General features: G+C 43.4%; 1 protein-coding gene across 3 annotated transcripts in view; it reads left to right on the top strand.

Annotated features, from left to right (window-relative positions):
* Window positions 1-1142: 1142 nt before the first annotated feature.
* TUB (TUB bipartite transcription factor) overlaps window positions 1143-16900 on the top strand; it is a 66889-nt gene continuing 51131 nt past the window's right edge. For all 3 annotated transcript variants that reach the window (XR_006180989.1, XM_042882110.1, XM_042882109.1), the window contains exon 1: window positions 1143-1252. Coding sequence is in view for 2 of the 3 variants with exons in the window: in XM_042882110.1 (XP_042738044.1) it covers window positions 1215-1252 (38 nt within the window). In the remaining variant the exon portion in view is untranslated. The remainder of the gene's footprint in view (window positions 1253-16900) is intronic.

Raw genomic sequence — 16900 nt, forward strand, 5'->3', positions numbered from 1 at the left:
TGGGAGAGTTTCTCCTTTCCTCTTTTCTTTCTTTTCTACAGGAGCCCCACTCAGTGGGCACGCTTAAAAAGCACACAGCGTGGCACTGAGAGATGGGCACTTTGGTTGGTAGCACTGAAGGCCGTTGTTTTCCATTAGCAGGCTGTACCCAATGGGAGCTGAGATCTGCCAAAGCCGGTGTTCAGCACTGGTCAAGAAGTAGTGAATCATCTTATCCACATCAATGTGAGAATTCTTTCTTAATGGCAGATCTCATTTAGACCTCTGGGAAAAGTTTAATTTCTGTCTCTGACTTTCAGACAAAATAACTTTCCAAAAGCTCAGGAGAGCAAATGACAAAGTACTGCTTCTGGTGCCTGCTAAGCATCCTACGGATGCCTCTTGGTTTTCTGGCCGTGGTCTCACTGAGGTTCTCCTCTCTTTGCCCTTCCGAGGCACCCCGGGAGCCGCACCAAACTCGGGAGCAGTTTCTGCAAGGGCACAGCCAGCAGCGGAGCGAGGGGAGGAGAGCAGCCGCGAGGCGCCCGGCTCTCACACCCGGTTCCCTCCTCAGCGGCAGCTCCTCAGCCATTTTGGGCCGACGCGCCGGGCTGGCGGGCGCTGCCGGCAGGGCTCGGCCGACAGATGCCGAGCTCAGGCCGGGCTCCGCGCGCCCCATTCACGGCCGCGTGCCTCACGCCGCCGCCCCGCACATGCCCAGTGTCGTGGCGGGCGCCGGCCGTGAGTCAGTGGCGGCGCGGCTGACGGGGCAGGGGCGGGCCCGGCGCGGAGGGCGGCCCGCCTCGGCCGGGCGATGCCTCAGCGCGGCGGCAGTCGGGGGGCGGGCGGATAGCGGCGGCGGGGACGCGGCGCGGCCGCCCTGCCTTTCCCTGCCCGCTGCCGGCCCTTCCTCCACCCCTTCCCTCGCTTTCCCTCCTCCCCCCCCCCCCTCCTCGCTCCGGCGCCCGTCTCAGCCGGCGCTCCGGGCGGGGAGGAAGGGCCGGGAGCCGCCTCCCGCTGCCCCTGGCCGCCCCCGGCCGCCCCCTCCCCATGCAGCCCGGCCCGCCGCGGGGAGCCCTCCCCGGGGGGATGTTTCCGCGGCCGCCGCCGGGATAAGCGGCGCCCGTCCGCCCCCGCCTCGGACGGAGGATGCTGCCCGCGCCGCGGCGGGCTCTGACTCGGGCAGCGGCAGCCGCCAACCCCTCCTCGGCTCCGGGCAGCGTCGCCGGCGAGAGATGACTTCGAGGCACCAGGCGGACTGGATCCCCTACAGGTAGGGGCGGCCCCCGCGGCCGGGAGGGTCCCGCGGGACGGCCGCTCCGGGACGGCCGCGAGAGGGAGGGCGGGCCCGGTCCCGCCTGCGAACTCGGGTCCGGTCCCGCGTCGTCAAGTTCGGGGCCGCTCCCGGGGGAGAACCGCCCTAAGCGGGCGGGCGGCGCACCTCCGCTGGCCCCGCTCGCTCCGTGGCGTTAGGGTCCCTCTCCGTCCCTCGGAGCGGCCGTGGCGAGCGGCGGGATCGCCATGGCAGCGCCCGGCGGGCGGCCGCCATTGGCTCCGTCGTTGCCATAAGCTACCGGAGCCGCCGCGGCCGCTGCCCGGGAGCCCCGTGCGTCAGCGGGAGCCGGGCCGGGCGGGAGGAGCGCTATCGCCGCCCGCATCGCCCCAGCGCTCCGGTCGTTGCTGGAGTAGGGGATATAGCTCGGTCCTGGGCCGGGGCTACCGAGCTCGGGGCGGGGATCTGTGCGGTAAAACCCCGAGCGCTGTTCGGGCTGACCGCGTTGCGGCTTCGTTGTGAGAGTTGGAGTCTTCTCAAACTATCGCAAAAGGAATCGTGCGCGCCTTAAAAAGGTGTCCCGCGTAACGCAGCACGGCGTGCTTGCTTCATTCATTTCTTTGTAACACGGAATTTTCACGTTGCCCCGTGGGTTGTGGGAACAGACAGCGATTTAGTTAGTTGTTCTAGAGAATCCTAAGTTCAAAAAGAATTACACTGTGCGCTTCATGCTAAAGGCAGCTGTTCTGTGGCTCCATCGGTCCCACACTGAGTGGCAGATTTTCTAGTGAAGGTGTGTGACTGCTGATGCAATGTGACACACGTAAATCACTCCCTGAGACGGAGAGGAAAAAAAGAACAATGGGTGCCAAAGTGGAGGTCTGTTGGTTTAACCTGTGCTCATGATCCTCATGACTGAGGAATGGGAAAGAAAGAACACTGCAGCGAACCCAAGAATGTCTCCGTTTGCTCCCATGGCTTTTTCAGAGCCTGTGTTTTAAAAAGATGTAAGGAATTGGTAATAAGCTTCCAAAAATGACTAGCTGGTGATTTCTGATGCAATTTGAAGCCGATGTAATGGCGGGAAAAATACCACAAGAACAGCTGCTCACGACTCTTCCCGTAACTGTGCCCCTGTTCTCCCACCATATTCAAGGCTCTGCAGAGGCTGGGGCCGAAAGTTCACTCAGGGGTTTTGTAGCGAAGGCTTCGAGGAAGGAAATAAAGCATCTTGTTTTCACTGCACACTGTGCAGTTAAAGAAGCCAGCAGAGTAGATGCAGTAGATATTCAGAGAAACACTGATGTGACGATGCTCACATGTTTTCTAATGTAATGTTCTTCACAAGTGTTGACCGTACACTTATGGTTAGTAACTGCTAAAAGCCTCCCAAGTCGCAGGGCAGAGAAGCCTCCCTCCTGCTCTGAAACGGCCTGCTTTAAACCTCTGCTGTGATTTGCACTCTCCCAAAGGAGTTGACTCATTTTTTGGTTTACAGGGAGCTAACTCCAGAGTTCAAAGTAAATCTTTGCAAATCTTGTGGAATGTGCTCATTTAAAATATCTTCCGGGATCCCCGAAATGCATTCATCTGGGAAATGGGAATCTGAATGTGTATGTGGCTGGCATCATGTTTGAGAAAGTTTTATTAGTAAATTAGGTCAGAATACCATTTTGTGGAAGTGAAATGCACAACGTGAGGGAGCAGCCGGGTGTACGCCTCTTGGAATGCAGATTGCATTTCCATCCTGAAGATGCTGAGAACATTTTAGGTGAATTAATAAAAAATGTTAACCGATTCATTCTGTGTCAATGCTGGCTTTTTCAAGCTGAGGCGGATGAAAGGCTCATTTTATTTATGGAACGTAGGTTGTGGTTTGGATACTTTGCTCTGTATGCCTTCTCCTTCTTTTCTGTATTCTGCTTTTGAAACACTAGTAGTCATAGGTTGAGGAGATTTGAGTTTACAGGATGATAATAGTTATGTACATGATTTCACTCGTGACCTTTTTTTATTATGCTCATTTTCTTTGTAGCTTTTAGGAATTCACTTTGAAGTTTTAAGCTTGTGCTTAGAAATTGAAGCTATGAACAGTCACTACTTATTTATTTGCAAGGTGAAGGATTACAGTTGGATGAGAATTGTGTTGGAGCAGAGCTGTGCTGTAAATTCATGAATCATGGCAATTAAAGCAGCTAAGAAGGCTTCTGAAAGCGTGATGTATAAACAAGTTCTGGAACAGGGATGTGCCTGAAGATGAAGGGTGCCCCACGCTTGTTGCTATGTGTTTATTTGCTATAATATCTATCTGAAAGCATCAGTACTGTGAGGGCAGCAGCACAGGTGAGGTGCTCACCCTCTCTGCGAGGTGCAGTTTGTGACTGCAAGTGCATCGCAATGCAGGCGAGCTCTCAGCTGCCTCCCATGGGGAATGGCATCGATAATTTATGAGAGCTGTTTTTTCTAAAGAAAAGGGTACAGAGAGCATGTGTCTGCTCTGCTCTGAATTAGGCTGTCTTGCCTCACGTTTTTGAGCTGAATAAAAGTAGCCTAGTTGTGTGCTGTTAAGACATTTAAGACAGAGCTGGTTGTCTGTGCTCTGATATAGGATATAACCATAATACTGCACAGAGCCTCCAGTTGAGATCAAAGCCCTGTTAGGCCCAGTGTCAAGATAAGGAGCTGTACAAGCATGTCGTCAGCAGCAATTGCTACCCTGATTCTGGTAGCTGAAATCAACTGGGTGGAAAAGAGAGGAGAGGATAATAGTATCACTTCGGTTTTGCCAGTGAGGGAAATAAAAAGACCAGTGGAATTTGTAGAGAATTGGCTGAAGTGGAAATGGGACAAGGCTCAAGGGAGATCAGCGCCTGAGCTGGGAGCGAAACACTCATCCTATCAGTGTGCTAAAGGGGGATTTCAGTTGGACGGTGAGACTGAGGGGGCTTTTCCATCTCTCCTAGGGTGTGCTCTGCACTGTGTGATAGACAGTGGCTCCCCAGCTGTCCTATAATATTTTGACCTCTGGCTACGTTTACAGTGTCGATATCCAGATTGAGAGTAAAACTCATTTCATAACAGGCCAATGGGCCTCTGGTAGTGACAATCATTTGCAGATTTCTGGCAGTGACAATCATTTGCAAGCCATCTGTGCCAGATTTGGATTGCAGACGGAAAATGGCTATGAAATGTTATATCTCCTCTTGCAGCTCACCGAGTCAGACGATTTAGACTCTTATGCCTGAGGCTTTTTGGACTTCCCTTAAAGCTGCTTGCATTTAGACATGTAAGCAGCAGCTTTTCTGGAAGATGGCACTTTCTATTAGTAACTAAAAATTGTGTTCCAGAGAGCTGGATTCTTTTCACACTTCCTCCTCATTGCTCTTCCCCTCATACTGATGGCTTATTTTCCAATCATTTTCTTCTTTCTGTTGTTTCTCTTTATGAACAGACCTCTTTTTGCCATTTTTTCCCTACACCTTGTTGTGCTCACTTCTTTTTTGTTTCCTTTTTTCTTGTTTCAGCTTATTCATGATGATAGAATTCTGTCTTGCCCGCTATATGGTATCTGCAGAAGATCTCTCTAAATATCTTCCCTTGAATTTGTTGCTGTGTGCTATATGATGGTCTGTCTCAGACAAACAGGTGGCCGTGGGGAGCTGAAGAATTGCTCTCTCACCTTCTGCAGCCTCTTCTATGACACAGTAACAGGATAAGGCCAGCAAGTCCAGAGGGCTCTCAGCTGAGAATATGGCATCTCTCCAGGCTCTGTTATCTTATGGATCTCGGTAATATTATGCAGATGTACAGCAAATGAGTCTTCAGTCTAAAGAATTGTCAATGTAGAAGGCAGGTGCAAGGGAAGGACATGATGTATGTGCAAAAATATTGGGGTCACCATTGGCGTAATTACTGCTCTCATTTTTCATACAGATGTATGATCATCAGCTGCTTTTGTCTGTTCTGATCTTGAGAAAATAAGAAGGAAGAGAATAGTGACTTAAGTAGATAAAGCTCTCCCAGAGAAGGCTATATAGAGCATGAAAAGGTCACTGCTTCTACCAGCACAAGAACTATGCAGATCTTGGATGCTGACTCTGACAACTCAAGTGACCAAGTCATTCTTTCATGAAATTGAGTTTTGTCTTGAGTTCTGAGTTTACCAAAATTTAGCCTTGAACTGCAGATTTTAGTGGGTATCTCATGGTTTGAGATGCAACTCTGAATATTTTAATTCATAATTCATATAACTCATTTGACATAGCTAATGAAATCACAGGATGAAGATTTTAGTGGTGATTTTAATTGTAATCACAGTTCTAACTACCTGTAGGTGAGGAATTATGAGGTGAGGAAATACCTTGATTAACTTCAAATGATGTCTAAGTTGGAAATTGTGTCTGCAAGTGAAATACAGTATTTGATCCATGTTTAGGGAAAGCAATAAAGCAGGTTTGTCTTTCAGGTATGCTATCAATTTGAAAGCAGAATGAATGAAGCTGAAGGCTAAGTGTTTCCACTCGTGGTATCTGTGTTATGTCAAGAAGTGCAAGGAAAATTGATCTCACTTATTTCTAGAGTAATTCGTTGCTAATTCATACTAGTAGTCCAGCAGCATTTTCAATTGACTACAGTAATAAAAAATATACTGCAAGGTGTTGCAATTCTCTCTTCCACAAATCTGGGGGAAGTGTTGGATGTACTGTAGAATGTAACAGATAACTTGTCTGGATGATGACTTGAATTAACTTCTTAGGTTGGGTTGAGTAGCAAGTGAGAAACTAAGATGCTCAGTGTACCTTGGAAAGCATCCCACCAATTCTGGCTGATGTAAATGCCAAGACTCAAGCCAGGAGAATGATTTTCCTTTAAATAAGCTTTTCCAGACCTAGGGATAGTGTGAAATCTCACATGCCTGTCTCAAGTTTAGGTTAGGGATGTGGGGAAATAATACATCTTTTGGGGCGCTGCATCTGTAGAGCAGTGTTAGGTAACATTAAAGATGTCTGTGCACACCAGTGAGTCAGAAGCTGACAACTGATTATTCAAAGATCCTGGATTTTAAATCTCTGTACTGGCTGTGGCTGCAGATTTAAAAAGTGGAGTACAAGAGAGAGTCGTTGAGCTTGCCCTTGAATGACACTGATTTTGTTTTATTGCTTGTCCTTAAAGTAGAGCTCGGATGCATCTGCACATCATTTAATCTGTGCAAAGATTTAGACATGGAGAACTCAGTAGCTTTGGTCGGTGGAGAACCGGTTAAGTTCTTTCCTTCTGTGTTTGATCTCTTTGGTATGTCCATGCTGCATACTGCAGTGCAGTAGAGAGGCACTTGGGCAAGCTGCATGTGAGCTGCCACAGATATTGAAAGCCATACGACGTCAAACATGCAGAAGGGATTTATTCCTTTGAGGAACGAGGCAGTTCCATCTGTGATGAGCTATGGATTACTGTAAACTGTTTCCAGCATGTGTGTTAGGTTGTTTACAGCTAGTTCAGTGTCTACTACAACAGAGTTTACAATGTAGATGTAACTGTTAATTTAAAATTGATTGGCTGTTTTCATGTTAAAATGTTAATTTTTGACTTATCATTCCCTACCTACTCTAGCTCTGGCTTTCTAAATTATGAAGTTAATTCTTGGATATATCACTTATAGTTATATTAATTACAGAATGCTATGTTTGTGCTTAGAGAAACTGAGCCATCAAATCAGTGCAAAAAAAGTCTAATATCATGGCATTGCTTCTTGTTTGAGACATCTTGGAAGGTGCTTTTTAAATCTGGGCTACTAAAAGATATAGAGAAGTACTCTGGCACTATTGACACAGATAGGAAACATAGGCTTACTTACTTTGGCTTAAATATGCTCCATAGATCTGAAGATCATTAAAAAAAAAAAAAAAGATTAAAATGGGATGAATGGTTCTTCCTTTCTCCCTTCTTTCCCTTTTTCCTTCCGGTTTTGATTCTGATTTTGCTTCACTTTTTTGCTGTTTGTTTTAAATTTAAAGCACTGTTTGTGAGGCTTTGCAAAATACAGGTTGTGCTAAATAGTACTGGAAGGGAAAAAGAGTTCTTCCATTCTGTGCATCCAGTGTCAGAGTGATTTCCAATATTACTCTATTGGAAACATGTGATACCGATGTTTGCATTGCCTGGAGAATGGGATGTGCAAGTTCAAGTCCCTGCCTGGGGTGTTTCCTTCATTAGGAAGGTATTTCTAATGCTCTGGATGAGGGCCTGGACTTTCAAGTTACTTCTTGCTGCAGTTTTAGTCTGTTCTTCCGTTTTTTGCCTCAGAAATTTTATCCACAAACTCTGGAGGTCGTGGAGTTTACAAGATACAGATTTGGTGAACTGGCATTCATCTTTCAAAGACTTCTGGACAAAAACCTACTGAATTCTGGAGTTGCCATGAGAGGTTTTATTGCTTTGAAAACTGGAAATAAAATGAATAAGTTATAATCTCTGAAAGCCATTATTGCACTGAACTAATATAAGCAATAACAAAACTCCAATAACGTGCTGAATTCTGCTAAACTATAAACTTTTTGAAATAGAAGAGTTGTGTTTTTAGCATCGGGGTTTAGCATTGGTCTGTTGTAGGCTTACAAGGGATGGAGAGTAGTAATACATGGTAAGTGCTGAAGAGTTTATGAGTGGATTTTCACAAGTGCTGAGATGGCTCTGATTCTCTGCTCCTTTCATTTCCTGATCACTAGCCTCTTTGATAATCTGAAGCTTCTGTTGAAAATGCTTAATGTGGTGAATAGAAAAGAGAGGAGAATGACTACTGAGATGCTTAGTCAAAAGTTCAAAAAACAGCTTATAGCACGTTGCAGACATTATGTGTTGTTTTGCAAGAATAACTTGTTCCCATCTGAAAAAGTTAAACTTAAGATGCATTGGAGACATGGAAGTTTTTACTGCATTACACAATGAAACGTAAATATACCCAATGAACAATGCTAGGAGCTCTCAAACTAATTCTCTGTGCATTGGAATGAAAATTCAGCGCAAGGATTTTAGTTTACAGCCAGCTCTGAGGTATTGCATTTGCTATGGTCAAGTGCTTGGATTAATGATGCTAAACATCAGTGCATAATGCAATAAATAGCAATTAGAAGGAGGAAGTTGTGTAAGATTTTACTTTTCACTTTGTACTTGATGACTCCTATCTATTTTTCCATCAAAATGGATGTGATGTTGTTTCCTTATTCTTTCTATTTTCACTCTGTTAAAGTAGGTCTACAATGAACGATTGATTTACCATGAGTCATTCTCCAAGTTGATTATTTGGTTAAATGAAAAGCATTTGTTTTCTTTTTACATCACAATATGTCTACCTCTGAATTCTAGTGATACTCAATAAGGAAATTTATTCATCTTGTTTCCGTTTTGGTTTTTTTTTCCCCTTTTGTACCTGGAAATTGGGTCTGTAGCCTGGACTGTCAAATATCTGGCGCTGTTTTTGGGGAGGGCCATACATGTGCCTCTGGGGTAATGTCTGGACATAGTATGGGTTGAGTCAGAAATTCAGTGGCTGTATTTCCTTATAATCTTCCATATCTTTTACAGTTATATTTTAATAATCTTCTAATAACCTTTTAGTAATCATAAAGCAGATAAATATTTCAGGTCTGTTCTCGCGTTCAGGAACTCTCACCGTACTCATTTCTGAAATAGATTTTAGGTTCAAATGGAAGTCCTTCTGTCAGCACATGGACACAGGGGAGAGCAGATGTTCCCTGGGGGGCTGCATGGTTTGCAGACGTGCATGGCTTCAGCCATGCAAACAGGCAGTCACTGATCACCACCCCGGTCGCTGTTGTAGTAGGGCTTGTAAGCACAGCGTTCTCCCACTTTGCTGCAGGTAAAGCTAACAGCATGAGTGCTGGTAACAGTACAGTGCTACCCCAGGATGGCAGACACTTCTGAAGGGTCACACAGAGGAAGCTGTTACTGCCTATGCATTGCTGGCTTGCTTCTGCCAGCCAGCTTTCTTTCCGTAACTCCTGGGCTGAACTGTGCATCATCCTGTGCTGGATCCTGAAAACTGGAGGAGATAGAGCTATCAGAATCTGACACAGCAAAGCTGAATGATGTTGGATGGGTGATCCTGCAAGCTGAATGGCTCACCTTACAACCTTCAGTCCTCGAAAAAATACAAACTCTGGTTATGAATGAAAAACGTGCAAGTAAGAGAAATCACATACTACGTTGATTCAACGTTTTTGTGCAGGGGACAAGTTGTGTTCCATCAAGAAATCAGGAGATATACCTTCATACGTATGTGAGAGGAGCTGAAAAGTACTGATCAGCCTTTTTTTCACTTGTTTATTTATCTATTTGTGGTCTGATATTTAAAATGATCCTTTCTGCCTTGCTGAAATGCATTTAGAAATATCCTCCCTCAGTGCCAGAAGTGGTTTAATTACATCTGATACAGTTAAAAAGGCCTCTCCAGCTATGCCAGATAGAGCTTCCCCTGTGTCAGAGTACATGTGCGTGCTGATTTTTCCCACAGTTGCCACCTCTTGCTGGCCTGCACCCGGTGGATTTTGGTGTGGCTGTGGCTTGTGAGCTCAGTGTGGCAGTGCCTCAGCAACCTGGGTGTGCTGTGACAAGTGCTGCAGTAATCCCCCTGTCCCTTGTCCACCTTCACAGCCGGCGTTTTGGGTGTTGTTCTGGAACATGGTGCAAAGGCAGAGGCACGTTACCTGCGTTATGGAAGGGGATCCTGCACATAGAGCAGTGTGGATTTTCCAGGATGAGAGATCAGCAGCAAGATCAGGAAAGGAATTATATTTCATTTATCTTCTCCTTCCTTCTTGCTTCTAAAGCGGATTATCTTTTTTATTGCTTTTGTTTTTGTCCAAGTGAGGATTATGAGGATTATGCATGTGCAGACAGGAACAAATGAAATGCAGGATGTTTTTATCATGTGTTTGGGTTGGAAGGAGTCTTCTGCGTGTATCAGGTAGTCTGAGGATCAACACAACTTCTGAAGGCAGGATTACTCTAGCTGTTGTTCATAATGTCCCTCTGTGTTAGTTCTCATTACTAATACTGTTGAGTTGAGGCCGTTGAGGCTATTGGAAGTCTCTGGCTCTGCTTAGCCACCATTCTTTTCATGAGACCTGTTGGACATGGTGCTTTTGTAGGCTATGCCCCTCTTTAATTTCAGTGGAAATCAATCAGCTGGAGAAAAAAAAAATACACATGATGAGCGCATGCCTTACTTCCTTAAGGAAAGAGACATAAATCTTGATGGACAGGGGGAGAACTGTCAGTGAAAAAGCTGGAATTTTGAATGTCTGATCAAATTCTATTGCAGAACCACTGTGGAATGAGAGTTCTTCTTAAAACTTGCAGAGATGCACTTGCTCACTGCCTTCTGCCTTTATGCCAAATCATAAAATCATAGAATGACCTGGGTTAAAAAGGACCACAATGATCATCTAGTTTCAACCTCCCTGCTATGTGCAGGGAGATCCATTTTTCACAGGAAACAGGAGAAAACCTGAATACTGCTCAGACAACTGAATGTTTTGAATGTAATTCTACTTGCATGGCGTGATTTGCTTCCTGTTGAAGAAACCAGTGACAAATCTGGTAATCACATATTTCTGTCTGCATTTTGCACACACTGAACTGAACATGTTGCCCAAGCTGAGCAGTGTTTGCTTGCAAGGCTCTGCATGGTGCTTTGGTCCCCAGGGGAGACTGCTTTTGTTATAATTGTTGCCAACAAGCATTATAGTGGGTGGAGTAATTAAAATGGCAACTTCAGTCACATATTCAAAAATATATATATGAAAAGGACGGTGAGAAGCCCTTGCCTGCAATGCTTCGCAGCTGATTTCATTGTACCGGAGTGTCTTTGTTCATCAAAAACTCTTTGTCTTATTCTTCCACTGCTTGCTTTCAACAGTTTAAACACAAGCTTAAAACAGCCTGGATGTGTATATTTTACTGTCCTTTTGGTATCCACAAAAAAACACCGTGTGACTTTGCTGTTCTGTTTGTCAACATCATCTTTCTTAATCAGTTAATCTGATCTGCTTTGGCTGCTGTTTAGTTACACAAAACCAAAGATGGTTTATCTCTAGGCTTTTTAAATGACACACTGGAGCAAATGCAATTACACTTGTTTCCTTTGTTGGAAAACGGAAAACACAATATCCAATACCTGTCCTATCTTGAATTACCTCAGGACCTGTGTCTGTCACACTTAACCAAATTTGCTACAAAGAGCAAGGCTTGTAGACCTGATCTCTCTCTACAGCTATGCTGTTTCTAAGATTAGAAGTAGAGATGGTTCTATATGAATTTCTTCTTAATTAAAATATTTGGGCTGGGAAACACTTTGCACTTTATTCTAAATGTGTAGAAAGTGCCATTTGCAAAACAACTTGATTCTGGTTATTCTTTTATCTTGAAGCAAGATGTAAACACTTAAGAAACAGTGCTTCTCACGGCATAATTGAGTACTGATGATTTGCTTAAGGTCTGTTTCCTGTCTGAATCCACAGGTTGAAATTCAGTGTAGGACTATTATTTATTTAAAAAAGAAAAAAAAAATCCAAACAACAACATGAAAGGGAATAAGAAACAAGGAAACCCAAACTCAATGACACCCCATCTTCTGCATGTCTGAACTGGGCTTTAAAAAGGAGAATTTCTTTGTTCCGTGTATTAAGAAAAATATCAGTAGATCTTCCTATGTTATTTCTGACTAACAAACTTAGCTGTCTTTCTGTGGTTTCGTAACATGCCCTCATCTCACTGACAAGAGAAGAAGAAGGCAAGGGGAACAATTTTTGTCAAACTGGTAAATGCACAGCAGTGCTTTCAGTATCTGTATTTAGCATGAAAACACTCATTGCAACTGCAGATTTTGCTCTCCACTTTGTTTCTGGGAACTGACAAATGTACAATTTGCAGTCCTATGTAATTATAATCTGATTCTGGAGAACTGTAATTTCTACCAGTATCTAGAAATATATCATATGAGCGTGAGTTTTCAGTGTACTGTGTGTGGGGATTAATGGCACAACTTTAATGAGAATTGATGCTTAATTCCTTGGATATCATGCTGATATTGTTTCCTTTATGTTTTTGGCAGGTGAAATTTCTCTGAAAATGTGTAGCGTTAAAGGACTGACGAAGTGTGTTGGTGGTTTATGTGATAGCTCTTTCTTCATTTATTTAAAAAAACCAACAAACAACTAAGTTGGACTCACCATTTTAAATGAAATTATTTTGCAATGTCTTATTTTAAGGAAATGCTTACTCTTTTTGCATGTGAGTGTATGTGCAAATCTTGGAAATGATCAGAAAAAAACATCTTGCTCATTTTCTCTTGTTTTCCTCTCTTCCTTGGTTTGTAAGTGTTGGAACTGATGAATATTTGACACATAGTTTACAGAACAAAGATAAAAGTGAAGAATTTCTTATCAGCCAGTTTTTGGTGATCAGAATTTTACATACAAGTGAGTGTTTCTTTTGTAAATACGAGCACACTTAGCCATTTGTACAGCCCTCTGACTCCAACAGCAATATTAATGCCCAGCAGTAACGAGTTTTCTCAATCCATGCAGTATCAGAACTCTGAAGTTAAGCAATGTGCATGTATCAGAGGGTGAAAATGATGTTCTGGAGTCTGAAATACCTCGCTTGGGGGGACCTATGGAAAGCATCACACAGTATCACTCAGACTAACTTCCTGCCACAGTCTGTCCCACAGTTTTTGCTGGTAGCACATATTTTCTTGCATATTCTTCATTTGTGTTGCAGTGCAAAATTTTGTCTTGAAAGATTGCTGTATCAATTAACTGCCCATCTGTGCAATATTTGAGTCATACCAGTGAATGATGGTAGTTTTCCAAAGTGTCTTAAAAAGGCAGTAGTAGTTTTCTAGATTTTATACATATAGTTTAGATTTCCATTAACTATTGCAATTTTCTGAATGAACAAATACTTTTTAGGTTGTATTTTTTGTCACAAAGTTTTGGTGACAGGAGTGGGAAATTTAAATGGTCTTGTTGAGATCTGTTATCATCCTGTAGGGTTGAACAAGAAGAACTCAGGATTGCTTTTTCTTCTTAATTTTGTTCTCTTCAGCACAATTTCTTAGGTGCCTCAGAATTCCGTTAACAAAAATGGTCACAAAGTGCAGTCAGTGCTCTTCTGATTCATAACAAAGATAGAAATAAAGAAAACATTACTCCAACTAGCAAATATTTGATCTATTTAAAATTTGATTCCTTTGGAGTATTTAAAGCTGATCCACCAAATTAGGTATGTGAACTCACTTTTGTGAGCACAGATAAAGTTTATGAAAATCAAAGATGATGTCTCAGAAGATCATGGAACAGATCCTTCTGGAAGCAGCGTTACACACGTGCAAGACAAGGAGGTGATCTGAGATCACAGCTTGACCAAGTGCAGATCATGCTTGACTAATCTAGTGGCCTTCTGTTTTGGAGTGATGGCATCGATCAGCAGGGAAAGAATGACTGATATCATCTACCTGGACTTCTTTGAGACCTTTGATTTGGTCCCACATTGCATCTCTAAACTGGACAGAGGTTGATTTGAAGACTGGAGTATTCAGTGGATATTGAATTGGCAGGAGGGTTGTGCTCAGTGGCTCTCTGTCCAGGCGAAGGTCAGTGACAAGTGGTATCCTCCAGGGTTCCACCTTGGGGCTAGTGCTCTTTAACATCTTTGTCAGCCCTCTAGATGACAGGTTTGAGTGCATTTTGAGCAAGTTTGCTGAGGACACGAAGCTGAGTTGTTGCAGTTGATATGATAGAAGGAAGAGATGCTGTCCAGAGGGACCTGGGCAAATTTGAGAAGTGAGTCCACGTGAACCAAGTGAGGCTCAACAGTAGCAAGCCCAGTGTGTTGCACTGGGGTTGGGGCAATCCCAGGCATGAGTGCAGTCTGGGAGAGGAACTCATTGAGTACAGCGTGGTGGAGAAAGACTTATGGCCTCTAGTGGATGAAAAACTTGATGTGAGCCAGCAGTGTGCTTGCAGTCTGGAAGGCCAGTTATATCATGAGCTGCATCAGAAGAGGGGTGACCAGCAGGGAGAAGGAGGAGATTGTCCCTCTCTGCTCTTCTCTCCTGAAGCCAGGCCTGGGGCTCCCAATACAAGAAAAACATGGAGCTGTTGGAGTGGGTCCAGAGGAGGTCACCAAGTTGAAAAAAGGGAGCACCTTTCCTATGGAGACAGGCTAAAGGAGCTGGGTTTGTTCAGAGAAGAGAAGAGAAACCTCAGGCGAGAACTCATTGCAGCCTTATGGGGGGAAAAAAAAAAAAAAAAAAAAAAAAAAAAAAGTGACTCTTTAGCACAACAGTTATAGGACAGGGAGGGAATGGTTTTAAATTAAAAGAGGAGAGACTTAGATGAGGAAATTCTTCACTTAAAGGGTGATGAGACACTGGAACAGGCTGCCCAGGGGAGCAGTGGATCCCTGGAGGCCAGAGTGGGTAGCCTGAGCTAGTGTATGGCAAAAAGGGATATGCTGGGTGGGAATGCTGAGACTATCCTTTGATGCTTGATTTCCAAGGTGAAAGGCATATCTGGTGCCTGTTGGCTAAAGTTGTGGAACGCAATTTCTTAATCATCTTAAAGACCCAAAAAATCTAATAAGGGACACTTATTTTATTGACCATACTGTAGTTCAACAGTTTTCTGTTTTACATTTAATTCCACTTTCTATCTGGTTATCTTGCAGGCAGGGTGTTTTTGTCAACCCCTTCCAGTTCTCCAAGTATAAGAATTCCTGAGTGGAGGGCAAAAAAAATGGGTCGGCTCAGGAGTTTAATTCATCTGCTCACTGATGAGCATCCTTGTTTGCATGAGAATCTTTGAATGGTTTCCAGCACGCTGGTTCGTGTATCAAAAATTAGAAAAGATTGCATGTTTCATTTCTTTTGAAATTGTCTCTGAATGTTATTGACATTGTAATGTTTTAGACAGAAGTGAATACTTATGTCTCATTTAGAATAATTCAAAAAAGAAGGCAGGGGAGGGAGAATAGTCAACACTCACAATCTTATTACTGTGTGTTGTTTTTCTTTTCTATGATTGCATTAATACCTGGAGGACCATCAGAAAAGAGTCTTCCTTTGTGAGAAGACAGTATGTGCACACAGTGCAAAACAGTTTTCTGTCTCCAGTCGTTCTTCATTATAAGTCAAAATCCCAGCCTTATGAAGCCTTATGTTTATACACATGCAGTTTTTCATGCTAGGAGAAATTAATGGGAGCACTTTCATGAGACTGAATTAACGTGGTTCAGGATCAGGGCTCAAATATGTGGCTCAGGCTGTATTGACTACCCTCATCTGCATAGACTGCTGTTAGAAATAAGGAGTTTGTTTCCACTGTTGTGTACATAAACCTAAACCAGGTGGTGCTCAGTACTTTTGCCAGCCAATGATATCTTACAAATCTTGGAATATGTACGTGCTCAGGCACCAGGATCTGATGAACTCATTCTTCCACTGGGAAAATGGTCCAGTTTTGGCAGGCTTTTCTATTTTTGCTGAGATTAATTACAGAGAATTAAATCAAACCTAAATGGGAAAAAACCAAACCAAACAAAACAGAACAAAAACAACAACAACAAAAAGCAACACATGCCTTCTACAGTTCCAGTTGGGAAAAAGTGAGGAAATATTGTGTCTCAGGGTTAGTGTTTTATCTTCAGATTGCGTGTATTCCCTCAGAAACTCTGATCTATAGAAACTGTTACAGCACCTGTAACAAGGAAAAAGGAGCCTGGCCATTTCTCTCCACTAAACACCTTGTATCAGAGCTGTAATTCTTGATGCATTTTTCTTTAGTTTTGTTTGTTAGAGCAGCTAAGAGCAACTAGCTTGCCTCTTTCCCCTTTACACTTTCAATAAATTGACAATTTATTTTTACTGTGCCTTTAGAAATCTGATAAATACATCTGTATCTTTTTCTTGTTCTATATGCATAGGTAGGCAGTGGGAGATGTTAGGGAGCTGCTGCATTAATGAATTGCCTCAGATACCTCATTCTGCATATTTGTACCTGTGTTTACTTGCTTACTGCACAAAGTTCTTACTGCATCCTGCAGAACATGATTGGGATTATTGTTTTCCTCATTAAGCACTCCAGGAACTAGTATTATTTTAAAGTAACCCGGCCATCCACTCTTCCCTTAGTGTTCTTTTCATTACCAGCAATTTACAGCTGTGTGCTATCCTATCATGTCTTCAAAATTGCAGAGAATGAGTGTACAAATACTTTTTCAACTGATCTTTCCAGGACAATAGAGGCAACCCTGTAGTTTGTGTTATTTAAAACATACAATGTGCTTTAGGGAGCATTTATGGCTTTACTCTTGTTAGATCAGTTCCTGGCTTCTTAGCATCCTTAGTGAAGGCTGTCAGCCTAGTCATTTTAAACCCTAAGCTATAGCTTCTTTTTCCCAGGGACTGCAGTTTTGTACTTGGAAGTTTAATACTTTTCTGATTGATCCCAAATCAGATCTCATTAATACAAAGCAATATCTACAGCATTGTAGATCTCTTGCTGTTTTCTGCAGCGCTCAGATTCTGTTGGGCATGGTGCCTTTGGCCAAGGCTTAGTTATATAT

Source organism: Lagopus leucura, unplaced genomic scaffold (assembly GCF_019238085.1).
Source record: "Lagopus leucura isolate 7727_CA_CO unplaced genomic scaffold, USGS_WTPT01 Super-Scaffold_100033, whole genome shotgun sequence".
NCBI lineage: Eukaryota > Metazoa > Chordata > Aves > Galliformes > Phasianidae > Lagopus > Lagopus leucura.